The following is a 13,242-nucleotide window of genomic DNA, read 5'->3' as shown; positions in this document are numbered from 1 at the left end:
ACAAGGCCAGGCATAATAAAGCCAAATAATCATGAACTGAAACATGTGAAACCCTGAGCCAAATCCAACCTTCCCCCACCTGGGCTTTCTTCCAGAAGTGTTTTGTCAGAGCACTGGAAAGCTAACAGAATCATTGCACGAAAATACTACCTTACGCTAAAATGTAACAACCATGTTTTAAAATGATATTCTGAGCAATTATTGAGAAATGAGATGCCAGTGTTTTGTTGATACAAATAACAAGAGACTGAAGCTTGCACATACCACATGAAAATACCTTATTGGGGTTACTACAGGATAACATAAAATAAAAAATGCTTTTATAGAACGTGTTAGGTTGGATCTGCTGAGATGGCTCCACTGTTAAGAGCATTGACTGCTCTTCCAGAGGAGTTGGGTTCAATTCCCAACACCTATATAGTGGCTTACAACTAGTTCCAGGATATCAAGCATCTTCTTCTGGCCTCTGTGAGCACTGTACTGTGTATGGTATGCATACACACATGCATAAAAGAGCACCTATACACATAAAAAAATTTTAAAAGAATAAGCTACAAGCATACACTATCAAGTTACATGTACCCAGTTTTGCCAGAAATAAACAAAGACTGAAAAGGTGGAGTTAGCTTCTGAGATATTTTAGCTTGCTACATTCTTCCTACCGTAAGCATGGGGATTAAAAGTTGGGAAAAAATAGACACTATTCTTACCCAACACAGTTAACTGGTAAATTTACAATCTTTATTGTACTGTAACATAGCTCTGTGCAGCCAAAACCAAGAGGAGTGAAAGAGAAACTAAGGGTGAACTAGGGAGACATTAGAGCTCAAGCCCTAGAAAACAATTAAGTACACAATTCTGAGACCATGAGAATTCTTCAAACTCCTTTTTCAACAGAATTTCACAAATGTCAAAATTTGACTTTTTATAAGATCTTCTTTTAGGAAAAACATCATTTTGTTTACAAAACTCCTACACATCTTTATCCTTCAACCTTCATGTCAGTACAAAGAACTTGTTTAGTATGCGTACTTTCTCAAGCAGAAAACGACGACAATAACCAAGAACACACTGGCAACAAGCTCACCGCAGGCAAGCAGCCAGCGAAGCAGGGCGCATCACTGCCTTGCAGTGTGATCCTGCGTGCATCCCGTAGCAATGCTCCCTCTTTAGGGCACCACCAATGGGCAATAGGAACTCACACATTAGATTTTCTTTTCCCTAAATGTCTTAAAATTTTGTATGACATGGACTATTTGTTTTAAAACCGTAAAACACTGAGTATCAGCAGTTGTTATTCCAGATTCACCTATTTTTGAGCAATGCTGAAAAATTACAAACTTTATGAAACAATGTAGACATCAGTGAAAGCTCACAAGCTTGGTTTCAGAAAACAGGTGCCATTTACAGCAAATCCCACTACAGTGAATTTTCACCAACACACATGCATGTGTGCACACACATAAAACCTTCAGGCAAGCTAGTGTGAGCATGAGGTGGCCACCATGGACATGTGCTAGACACAACTCCTTACTGATGTTTTATTATTCCCCCATTGGCTTGTTTCTAGTTTTAAAGAGCCATCCTTTTAGGACCCACACTCTACACTTGTTCTTACTAAGAGCTTACTTTGAAATTCTTTAGTTTTTGTCCTTTCTAAGTAAGCAGAAGTTAATAATACATGGGTTTAATATGGTTAATTTGGGTTTGGAGGATAAAGTCTATCTTAGGGTTTCGTTGCTGTGAAGACACCATGACCAAGGCAACTCTAATATTGGGACATTTAGTTGGGGCTGGCTTACAGGTTCAGAGGTTCAGTCCATCACCATCAAGGCAGAAGCATGACAGCATCCAAGCAGGCATGGCACTAGAGGAGTTAAGAGTTCATCATCTTCATCCAAAAAAAGTCAGGAGTAGACTATTCTCTTCCAGGTAGCTAGTAAAAGGGTCTCTAAGCCCAACCCTACAGTGACACACTTCCTCCAAGGCCACACCTTCTAATAGTGCCCACTCCCTGGACCAAGCATATTCAAATCACTACAAGGCCTCATGTTTCTTTAAAACTGAGAGGTTATTTTTTTCTCCTTGAAACAGAAAAATATTGAAGGATTTTTCAGGTCACCTCGATTGGGCTAGAAAATGGTTTATTTGAAAGGGTCAGTATTATGTTCTTTTCTGGCATTTTAAGACTTGCCCTCAGGGGCTGGAGAGATGGCTCAGCAGTTAAGAGCACTGGCTGTTCTTCCAGAGGAAGGAAAGGGAGGAAGGGAGGGAAGGAGGGAGGAAGGAAGAAAGCAAGCAAGCAAAGTCATGACTTATGGAGCTGGAGTGGCTAACAGTGTTGACTGCTCTTCCAGAGGTCCTGAGTTCAATTCCCAGCAACCACATGGTGGCTCACAACCATCTGTAATGGGATCCAATATCTCCTTCTGGTGTTTCTGAAGACAGCAACAGTGTACTCATATATATGAAAGAAATAAAATAAATCTTAAAAAAAAAAAACCTGCCCTCTAACGCCTTAGACTAAATGCAGTTCTAAACTTTATTATACAAGCCTCTGAAGAGACTCTGATGCAGACTAACCAGCTTTATTTGCTGTTCAATCAGCCATTACTATCCTGGTGAGACACTGCCTTTTAAGCTGACATTTCAAGTCACAATTGTTAGTATCTTTCCAAAAGCATTGAAGCTTACTTACATTCTATTTTTTAAAAAAGAAAAAACAATCCTTTGAAAGAGTGCTGGAACGACAGCTCAGCATTTAAGAGCATGCTCCAGTCTTACAGAAAGTAGCATTTGGTTCACCACAGCTTTTAACTCATTTCAGAGGATCAGACGCCCCCTTCTGACATCTTTAGTCACTGCATGCACACATACACACGTGACTTAAATCATTTTTATAAAAATATTTTAACACAATCATTCTGAAGGCAAGCCATCAGGCAGACACAGATGCTCTCCACCGACCATGGTGAATTCTCAGCTCCTAGTATTAACACAGAGACGCCCCATTTCCTTTCTTCCCACACTTCCCCTCCTTTACAAAGTTTCTCCAAAGGTAAGAGTTAAATTTCAACAAGGACAAAACTGTCCAAAACACAACATACAAGAACACAGAACACTGTCCTAGGATGTCTCTAAACAAATACTTTGTGATATGAGTAAAACTCCAGAGCCCTGGTTCCTCACCCACCACCACACCCACGGCCACGGCTGTTCTGTGGGTAAACTGTTCCGTACCCTTACTTGCTCTTTCACTTCATGCAGTGCCAAGCAAACTGTTTTCCCCAACAGAAAAGGCAAGTATATAAACCCAACAGTGTCAGGCATATATTCGCAAGGTTTCAATTTCTTAAAACATAAGTCTGAGTATATTTATTTCTCTCAAATGCATACAAGACAATAATTACACAGCAACAAATCTTTTGTTCAACAATGACTTGATTCATAAGCATTTAAAATGTACATAATTTCACATTGATACCCTTTTATTTTTAAATACAATAAGTAAAAAAGCCCCCCAAATAACCAATTTTTATATTTCCTATTTACCCTTCTATACATCCAAACTTTAAAAAGTTACAAACTGAACAACTGTACAGAACATATAAATCATGTTTAAAAACTTGAGGCTGTAAAATCACTGCTTCCCAGTACGATTCTGAAAAAGTCTCCTGTTGACAAGCACAGTCACAGATGCCAGAAGCAAACTGGAGCAGGGGAAGAAACAGACAGACACGAGTTTGCTGTCTTAATATTTTACTAATCCTGTCAGTTAAAAATGGTGACGTAGTGAGAAGTAACAGCCGGGATTTAATATGAGGAATGGAGTTTGCCTCGGCCTGAGACATACATTTCAAGTATTTTCCTATTTGATCTGAGCTCGCTGTAGTAAACCAATGCCAAAACTAATTATTTTCTTCCATACATCCGCTCAATGTCTGCCTGGTAGTGTGTTTTAAGCTCTTTACGTTTCAACTTGAAGGCATCTGTCACCAGACCAGTTTCGGGAGTCCACGGGTCAGGGCTCAAACGTATTTTTAGTGGAATTTCAAACTTTTCCAGACTTGCTGAAATGAAGAAAACACAACACTAGAAACCCACACCCACAAGAGATGAAGTCAAAGTTCTCAGCAAACGGGTGCTCTTTGAGGCACACCCACCAAATACCCAACAGAACAAGTGATCCCATCAGCATCAGTCCCACTCTCGATATTCAAAGATATGAGAACTATAATAGCAAAAAACATTTAACAAATTATTTATCCATAGGAGAATAAATTAAATAAATGATATAGGTGTAAGATCTACAGAAAGCAGTTCTGTATTAAAACAACTCATTTACATGAGGATACAACCCATGATCAAGCTACAAAAGGACAGCACGCAGCACTACCAAGACAGGCGAGAGAGCATAGACTCACTGGGTCAGGACACACACACTACCCCATGCCTTCCAGGGACTGGGATCCCAGAGGGAGGGGAATTTTACTTCAAGGAGAATGAGATATTTGCAGGAAAATGGATAAATGTGACCAGCTTCCTCAAGCTTTCTGCCACCCTGAGTTTCCCACCATCAAGGGCTGTAGCCTGAACTGTGAGCCAAAAGAAAGTCTCTCTCCCTTAAGTCCAACTGCTTTTAGCAGGGGACAGGAAAAGTAACCCAGACACTGGTAAATTCCTTATTATATAACTATTATAATAGTGAGTGCCATGCATACATTTTAAAAGAACACCTCAAATTTTTAAAATTTTTATTTTAAAATCAGTTTAGAAGATACTGCATGCTCTACAGAAGGGCTTGAACGGTGGAAACAGTTTACAGGCAGAAATGGATGCACTCCAGCCCCTATAAGCTAACTGTTTCATAGACGAGGACATTTTTCCCACCTCACTTCTATGGACTGACTTGCCAGTATACTCACCTGAAATAGCAGCTTCAGAAAGCACTTTAAGGACCTCGTTTTCCATCTCGCTGCTGTTGCACAGCTCTTCCCAAGTTCCTTTAAATCCTTTTGTTCTAGCTAGCTCTGTAAGTTCCTTTTGATTTGGCACAACAAACCCAATTACGTAAGAATGGTAGCTGAAACACACAAAGGATAACTAGTCAAGGACCAAAGTTAACACGTACTGCACTTACTAATCGTCTTAGCACTCTATAGCCAACTCTTTATTACTGGAAAACCCGAAAACATCCATAAAAATCACATGTCATATTTATCTCATGCAATGCCTCACATTTGAGAGCTTTGGCAGAGTTCACTGCAAACAAACCGCAACCTAAGAAATTCTAAGTGTCTACTACTATAAGTAGAAATATACACTTTTAAAGATTTTTTTCATTTTCTTATTCATCTTTGAAATGATTAGTAAATTCATGGAATCAAGGTAAGAAAAGTAAAGCCTGTAAACTATCTTTCTACAGAATTGTTGCAGCAAGTTTAAATCATGTGATGAGCCAGGTTTAATCCCAGCACTCAGAAGGCAGAGGGATGTCTTGAGTTCAAGGGTAGCCTGTAACAATGCTATTGGAAGAATTTGTATCATCAAAGGAACTTAGTATGCACAAAAACAGGCACTATTTTGAGAAATGCAGAACAGCATAATTGCTGGGCAGCGAGCCTGTGGACCCCACAATTGCCATGAATTCAGGGCCAGCCTGACCCTGAGAAAATGACAGCACGTGACAAGAAAAGGACACTTGGAGTTATTCTTAAGTAAATAAAACCCATCTCTAGACCAATGCTGTAGAAACCAAATGGCTTTTTAAAGCGCAGAGTTACTGATGCGTCCACGTACCGGGTGCTAACTGGTCAAGTCTAAGCACATATTTTAAAAATCCCACCATTTTAGAAAGGACATAGCAGTTGCATGCCTTTAATTCCAGCGGCACCTGGGAGGCAGAGGCAGGTAGTTCAAGGGTGGCCCAGTCCAGAGTGAGTTCCAGGACAGCCAGGGATATATAGCGAGACCTTCTCATAAAACAACAAAATCCAGTCTCTGAAACGTTTCTGGTTCTAATTATTTCAGAAGACAACTATTCCACCAGAAGCTCTACCTCCTGGGATGCAGCCCAAAGTGCTCTTCTGAGTTGATTTTCCTACGACACCCATGACTATGTCAGCTGCTACAGGCAGGTTACTAGGCTTATGCACAGACATGTGACTGTGATTACTGGTCATACGATTAAGTTACTTCACTTACTATTACAGAAATGCAGTCAGGTCTAATCTCAGATTCCATCAGTTCCCAATACAGTCCCTCTAGGCTTCTAAACTTACACTTCCATTCCCTGCTGCCTATGATATCCTGGGCTGTGAGGCTGTGGTAAGCCAGGCCAGCAGGAAGCATGGCCAAGCTGCAGGTCAGGACAGAAGAGAGGACTGCAGGGAGGTACTACTTATCCCCTTGCATCTGACTGCGTCTGCAAAGCCTCCCTGTGCAGCGGTACTGAGGCAGCATAAGAACTTATTTTCCTCAACTCTGTCACTCAGGACACTTACAGAGGAGAGCATCCCAGGAAGTTGCGGCTCACTAGCTGTGCAGAGGAGGTGGTGGCCCCACAGGGGCTGCGACTGCTCACAACACACCCGCCAACTTTTATACTGCAGCACATGGCTGCAACTGCTCACAGCACACCTGCCAACTTCTAGACCGCAGCACAGACTCCAGGAGCTCACCTGTTTGCATACGCACAAATGTTATCTATCAGTGGGAGGTTCTTCAAAGCTGCCTCTACTTTCCCAAGAGAAACGTACTCTCCTGCCTGTAGTTTCACAAGGTCCTTTTTACGGTCTGCAAAGGGCAAAGGCAGAAACATTGAGAACGGTCATTAACACCTTAAGCACATAGAAATACTCTCACCAAGTTATTTAAAACTTTTCTCAACTAAGCATGGATGGTTGCCCTAAAGTTGAGATTATACAATAAAGTCAGACCCTAATCTTTTACAATTAAATAAATTCTCTTGTGGAAAATATTGTACTTAAGGGACATCATTCTTATGACTTGAATATATTCTGCTGAGCTGCTGTGCTTCTGGCACTCACTAGTGCAGAGGGAAAGCAGCTTTGCACTGCAATGGGCAAAGGCACACCAGGAAAGAGGAACAAAAACACAGCATCCACACAATACAGCCAACTTGTGGACTGGGAAGGAATCCTTGCAAGTGGGACCTGAAGTGAGTTTTACTGACCAGAGCTATGTCAACTCAAACACTGAAGCATAAAGAGGAAGGAAACAATTCAAGAGGTAGGAGGTGAATGGGTGATAGAGGCTCCCTGAACACAACCCCTAGCAGCTATTAAAGGTTTCTTAGAACTATGAGGTGTCCTCATTACACAATGGAAGTGCAAAGGTTTGGAGAGGTGTGCAGCAGCAAAGAGGAAATCCTTATGATAGATAGGGTGGTAGAAGGCATAGGCCTGACCTACAAATGTGGAGAGAGAGGCAGAAGCAGCTTTGGAAGCCGTCTGCCTCTATTAGTGAGACAGGATGTGGAGCAGAGGACGGGAAGCCTCTCATCTCCTTTTGGCCTTCAGGGTATCAAGACCAGGTGTTGTCAACAATTTCCTACAGGACAAAACTCTCAATGAAACTTTCTAACCTGCAGGGAAGCGCCTCAAGATTCACATGTCATAAAAACAGGAGGCTCACTGAGGAAATGACTCAAAAGCCCTAGGACAGCAGTTCTCTGTTGCAGCATTAGTAAGGTTGAGAACCAGTACACTAGAAGTCCCTGAAACTCACCAGATGCACTCGACTCCTCCCTCCTCAAGCTTGCACAAGCAGTAAAGACTTCTAAGAGACACTGGCAGATAAGCCAAGCAAGCTGCCCAGAGGACGCTCAGACCAACTGGGCTGCCAAGAAGAGACTGCTTCACCTTGTCAAGCTGCCAGCAAGGTCAAGCAGGACGCTCCAGGACGCCAGCTTCTGTGGGCTCTCACCCATACTGGGGTGGACTTTTGCTGCTGCTGCATCTGTCTCTAGTCATTCCTGCTTCGATAAGTAACCCCTCACCTGACACTCACTAGTTCACCAAGTTGGACGCTGGTGACACCAGCATTTAGTCTGTCATCTGTTCCCTACCTATGTGGGGTAAGTAGATGTTTGCTTGTGTCTCCCAGGAAGCCCCGCATAACCCCAGGATACATCTAATGAAGGTGAACAAACTGCAGCAGCAGAAGCACCAAAGGTGTTTTGCCTTGTAGGTCACAGTACTTGACTTGCCAGGCTTTCCTTGGTTTTCCTGGGCAAAGCCAGGACTAAGTTCAGACCAGAAAGCACTGCACAGTAACCTAGCCAGGCAGTGAACAAAACAAGCATTCCCTACACCAACAGTCGAGAGGGACTAATGACCACAAATCTGCTATCGTAGTCATAACATGCCAAGCTTTAAGAATACTTCAGTCTCTCTTTAAAATGTTATATTTCAGAAATGATATAAAAGCCCCCCTCAATATTACAGAGATAAGCTCTTTCACTAGTAAAACAGTCTCTGTAAACACAGGCACCACTTTGTAAAGTCATCTGGGAAAACACTTTCAAGAAGGAATTCAGAGGCTTAAAAGATAACTCAGCATTTAAGACCATGTAGTACTCTGGCAGAGGACCTGGGTTCAGTTCCCAGCACCCATACGGTGGCTCACAACCATCTGTAACTCCAGCTCCAGAGGACTTGGCCACCCTCTTCTGACCTCCAAGGACATCGTGCATACATGCAGTACACATACATACATGTAGGCAAAACAGTCATACACATAAGCTTTTTAAAAGGACGCAATGCTCACCAATGATCTTCAGACAGCCATCAGGGTCAAACTCTCCAATATCTCCAGTGCACAGCCACCGCTGTCCATTTTCATCTTCAAAGAAATCTGTCTTTGTTTTTGCTTCATTTTTGTAGTACCCCATTGTCACATTTTGGCCACCAATAAGAATTTCACCTCTGGGATGTGGTTTGTCAGTATTAAAATAGCCACCTAATTAATAAACACAAAATAACACATATAGGTATTATACAAATATTCAAAACTATTAATTTCTAAGTATAGACATCTTATTTTAACCAATTAAGAGACTCCAAGAGAAAAAACTAGACCATGTGGCTAAACATTATCAATAAACTAGAGACAGATTCTCAGTTGTTAAATAATGAACATCCATGCTTTTAAGCTACTATTCCAGTCTAAAACCCAGCATCCTCCACCTATTATGTAAAATAATTATACAGTTTCTACTCAGTCTATATATCATGCTAGCAAAACTATAAAAGTACTGTCACATATTAAATAATACAACAGACCCCTTTGTAAAATCACATTATTATAGTTATAAATTTGTTCTTTCAGATAATTTCAGTTTAACTCTGAGCTTACATTTATTGAATATATTTCTAACTTCTGCTAAAAACAGTTGAGAAATTTTATCAAAGCCTTAGAACCTTTAGAAAGTTTTGTCCCAATAAGTCAAATAACCTACATGCCTTAATATGACACAAACATTTTACAATACTTTTTATTTCAAAATAGAATAAACAATAAACTTTTTAATAGAATTATTATAAAAATTACTTCCTTCCAAAATATGCTTAAGGCCCTCAGGGAAAAGGAAAAAAAAATATAAAAATTACCACATGGAGCAAATGTGATTTTTTTTCCTGCTGAAAATTCTCTTATCACATTTATTCTCCTCCTCCCCCACCTCTCTCCGTGTGTGTGTGTGTGTGTGTGTGTGTGTGTGTGTGTGTGTCCATGTGCGTGTGAACTACAGCATATGTGTAAAAGTCAATTCTATTTGACAACCATGTGGGTTCTAAGGATTGAACTCAGGTCTTGAGGGTCACAGACAAGTGCTTTACCCAGTGAGCTATCATGCCATCCCTCCTAACTTAATAACACAAGTTTTTGCTATCATTTTTACTTGAATTTTTGTAAGACAATGATAAGCAAGAGACTGGAGAGACTGCTCAGTCAGTAAAGAGCTGCTGTGCAAGTAAGAGACATGAGTTGAATTGGCAAAAATCATTTACAAAAGCCATGCCTGGTGCATAAGCTTGTCATCTCCACAGTCAGGGATAGCGACAATGAGATCCCGGGGGCTCGCTGTCCAGCCACCCTAGCTCAACCCACAAGTCTCACACTAAGAAACCAGCGTAGACATGGCTCCTGAGGAATGACTGAGATCTCTGTCTGGCCTCTATGTACAGGAACATACACACATACATACACACACACACACACACACAAAATAAAATAAAAATAAAAATAATCTATCTTTAGATTGAGTAGAATCATTTCTGAAGCATGCAGGCTAAGTACACCTGTTCAGCTCTAGATAAAACACACGTAATATAATGAACAAAATGAGCACTTAGAATTTTACATTCTAAAATATGGAACCAAAGAAACTAGAACACAATTCCCACTTCAATCTAAAAATAGGCTGTTACCTTCCTCCCAGTTCTTTAATTTGATTTCACAGCAAACTAATGGTGCTCCCACTCTGCCGGTATTGTAGTCCCACACTGAGAGGCAAAGAAAGAAAGACATTTGAAGGCTGTAGTTAACCAACCAATCGCTTCCTTTTCCTAGATGATTTAAAGTGACTCTTCCTAAAGCTCAGATAGTGCCCGCCCCCATCTGCAAGAGAATCTTAGAAACATAACTGAGCCATGGCTGCATGTCTGCTTGGCACAGGTTCACTGCTTGCTCCGAGAACTTTTCTAAATTATTAGAGAAACTGACTGTACCAAGTAGTGCTTGTTATGTTTATGAGGCATGGTTTGAGGTTTACTAAAAATATTTTAAAACATTTTAAGCAAAAGGGTTAAGAGAAAGAGTCCACCCCCTCTCACCCACCCACCCCCACCCCACCCCCAGGAAGGCATAAGATACACTCAGGTAGATGGGCATGGCCTTCTCTTAGTCTTTTCTGGCACTGGGGGAATGTTCCAAATAGTGTGGAATCCACTTTAGTACCTCAGGGTCCCTGGGCAATCAGGCACGCCTCCTCCAACTCCCCAGAGTCTCTGCCCACCACATGTCCTCACATTAATACTGGGCCATATGTGTGAGTGGCTGCCTGGGTCTCAGACGACACCTACCTTCTGTAATTGTTCCAGCCCCAGTAGATTCTGTGAGTCCATAGCCCTGACCAACGGGACAGCAGAAACAGATATTCATGAATCGCTGCGTCGTTGCAGAAAGCGGAGCACCACCACACAGTAAAAGGCGAATATTTCCACCCAGCAGCCTTCGGACATTCCGGAAAACAAAGCTGAAAGTAGCAACAGAAAATTCAAGACTTTTAAAGCAGTGTGGTGGTTTGAACGAATGGGCCCCACAGGTTCACACACTTGAATATCTGGTTCTCAGGTGTCAGAAGGATTAGTAGGTATAGTCCTTTAGGAGGAGGGATGCCACAAGGAGCAGGCTCTGAGGTTTCAAACACCAGCACCATTCCCATCCTCTCGGCTGCCTATGAATCAGGATCTAAGCTCTTGCAGGCCAGCCAGTGCTCCCCACCATGATGGCCATTGACTAAACCCTCTGAAACTACACACATGTCCCCAAGTCAATGCTTTCTTTATACGTTGCCTTAGCTGTGGTGCCTCTTTACACCAATAGAAAAGTAATTAAACCAACAGAAGAGGACTTAATCTCTCGGGGTTGTTATATGCAGCCTTTGAGATTAAGGAATATAATCAATGTGATGCAGCCAATTGAGATTCTCTTGGGCCACTACATCTGTGTCTTAAATGTGAGTAGTTCTAGCAAGCAAAGAAAATGTCACTTACTCTTAATTAATTTTCAAGTGATATAATCATCATATACAATTGCTTATTGTGGGCAAGTGGACCATGCCACAACACAGAACTGGTAATGCTGAGTGAGCCCAAACCCCGTGAACTCAGAACTGAGTAAGGTGGGAGTGGGGCCAGCTCCTCTCCACCTGCTCTGGATCATGTAAATCAGTCAGGTGGGGAAAACGCCTGGAGTCCTTCCCTATGCTAACAGAGCTTCACTAGCATCTTACACTGAGCCAACGGGAAGCATCTAGCCTGGATCCCACCCTCCTCCTCAATGTTTATAAAGTCCTATCCACATAGAATAAAGTGCACAAGTCATTTCACCAAGAATCATCTGAGAGTGGCTCTTTTACTGAGCTGTAACACTCTGGGGAAGTTTTCTCTCTGAAGCATTCATCACTGGACCTTAGAGCTGGCTGGCAGGCCAGGCTCACACCCCTGCTGTTCCTGCCACCGCTGCTGCCCATCATTGCCCGCTGCCACCGCCTCTGCCACTGACATTGGTGCTGCCATGGTAGAGGGCAAGACCTGGGACCCTGTCTGTGCGAACTTCCTTCTGAGAGCTATAAGACCCACAGAACCCCTGGTTCTACAGAGGATGACAGTTTATATCCCTGTTTATGACCAGAGAATTCATTATCATAAAACTGTATTTATGACATACCACATCTTCACATAATTTGTAAAAGCTGACTACTTTTCTGCTTTTATTTATTCATTAGAAATCTATGCACATTGCCGGGCGTGGTGGCGCACGCCTTTAATCCCAGCACTCGGGAGGCAGAGGCAGGTGGATTTCTGAGTTCGAGGCCAGCCTGGTCTACAAAGTGAGTTCCAGGACAGCCAGGGCTATACAGAGAAACCCTGTCTCGAAAAAACAAAAAACAAAAAGCAAAAAAAATAAATAAATAAATTTATGCATATTTATGTATAGCAATTTCTTTAAAGTCATAAGGTTTTGAAGTGTTTGTTACAGTTTTTAAAATTGTAATGGTAAATTATGAGAGAAATTTTAAAGAGAAAATAAATGTCTATTTGATATGTTTCTGAAAACACTAGTAAAAAGATTGCTTATAACTCAAAACCAAGGAGTAAGTAAGGCTAGGAACGCAGCCTAGTGGCAGTGCTTGTTTACCAGCACAGCTAGGTTTAATGCCCGGAACCATGGAAATTAAAAACTGTTCAGCATTTTGAAAGGGAGTAAGACTCAATGGCAACCATTTTAGAAGCTGAATTGAGGCTGATGTGGCAGTGCGTGCCCCTTCAATCTGACACTTTGCCAACTAAGCTATCCAGACTCTTAATCCTAGCACTCAGAAGACAGAGGCATGTGAACCTCTGAGTTCTAGCCAGGGAAACTGCCTTAAGAGTGTGTGTGTGTGTGTGTGTGTGTGTGTGTGTGTGTGTGTGTGTGAGAGAGAGAGAGAGAGAG

General features: G+C 41.8%; 1 protein-coding gene across 2 annotated transcripts in view; it reads right to left on the bottom strand.

Moving 5' to 3' along the window:
- Window positions 1–3,337: 3,337 nt before the first annotated feature.
- The window catches only part of Acsl3 (acyl-CoA synthetase long chain family member 3), a 51,892-nt gene continuing 41,987 nt past the window's right edge, over window positions 3,338–13,242 (bottom strand). For both annotated transcript variants that reach the window (XM_021176233.2, XM_021176316.2), the window contains exons 10-15: window positions 11,106–11,278; window positions 10,452–10,526; window positions 8,791–8,982; window positions 6,681–6,795; window positions 4,926–5,083; window positions 3,338–4,070 (exon numbers count right to left, since the gene is read on the bottom strand). In XM_021176233.2, coding sequence (XP_021031892.1) covers window positions 3,913–4,070; window positions 4,926–5,083; window positions 6,681–6,795; window positions 8,791–8,982; window positions 10,452–10,526; window positions 11,106–11,278 — 871 coding nt within the window. In that variant the 3' untranslated portion in view covers window positions 3,338–3,912. The remainder of the gene's footprint in view (window positions 4,071–4,925; window positions 5,084–6,680; window positions 6,796–8,790; window positions 8,983–10,451; window positions 10,527–11,105; window positions 11,279–13,242) is intronic.

This window comes from Mus caroli, chromosome 1 (genome assembly GCF_900094665.2).
Source record: "Mus caroli chromosome 1, CAROLI_EIJ_v1.1, whole genome shotgun sequence".
NCBI classification, from domain to species: Eukaryota; Metazoa; Chordata; class Mammalia; order Rodentia; family Muridae; genus Mus; species Mus caroli.
The sequence above is the reverse complement of the archived record's forward strand: the minus strand, read 5'-3'. Positions and strand labels throughout refer to the sequence as shown.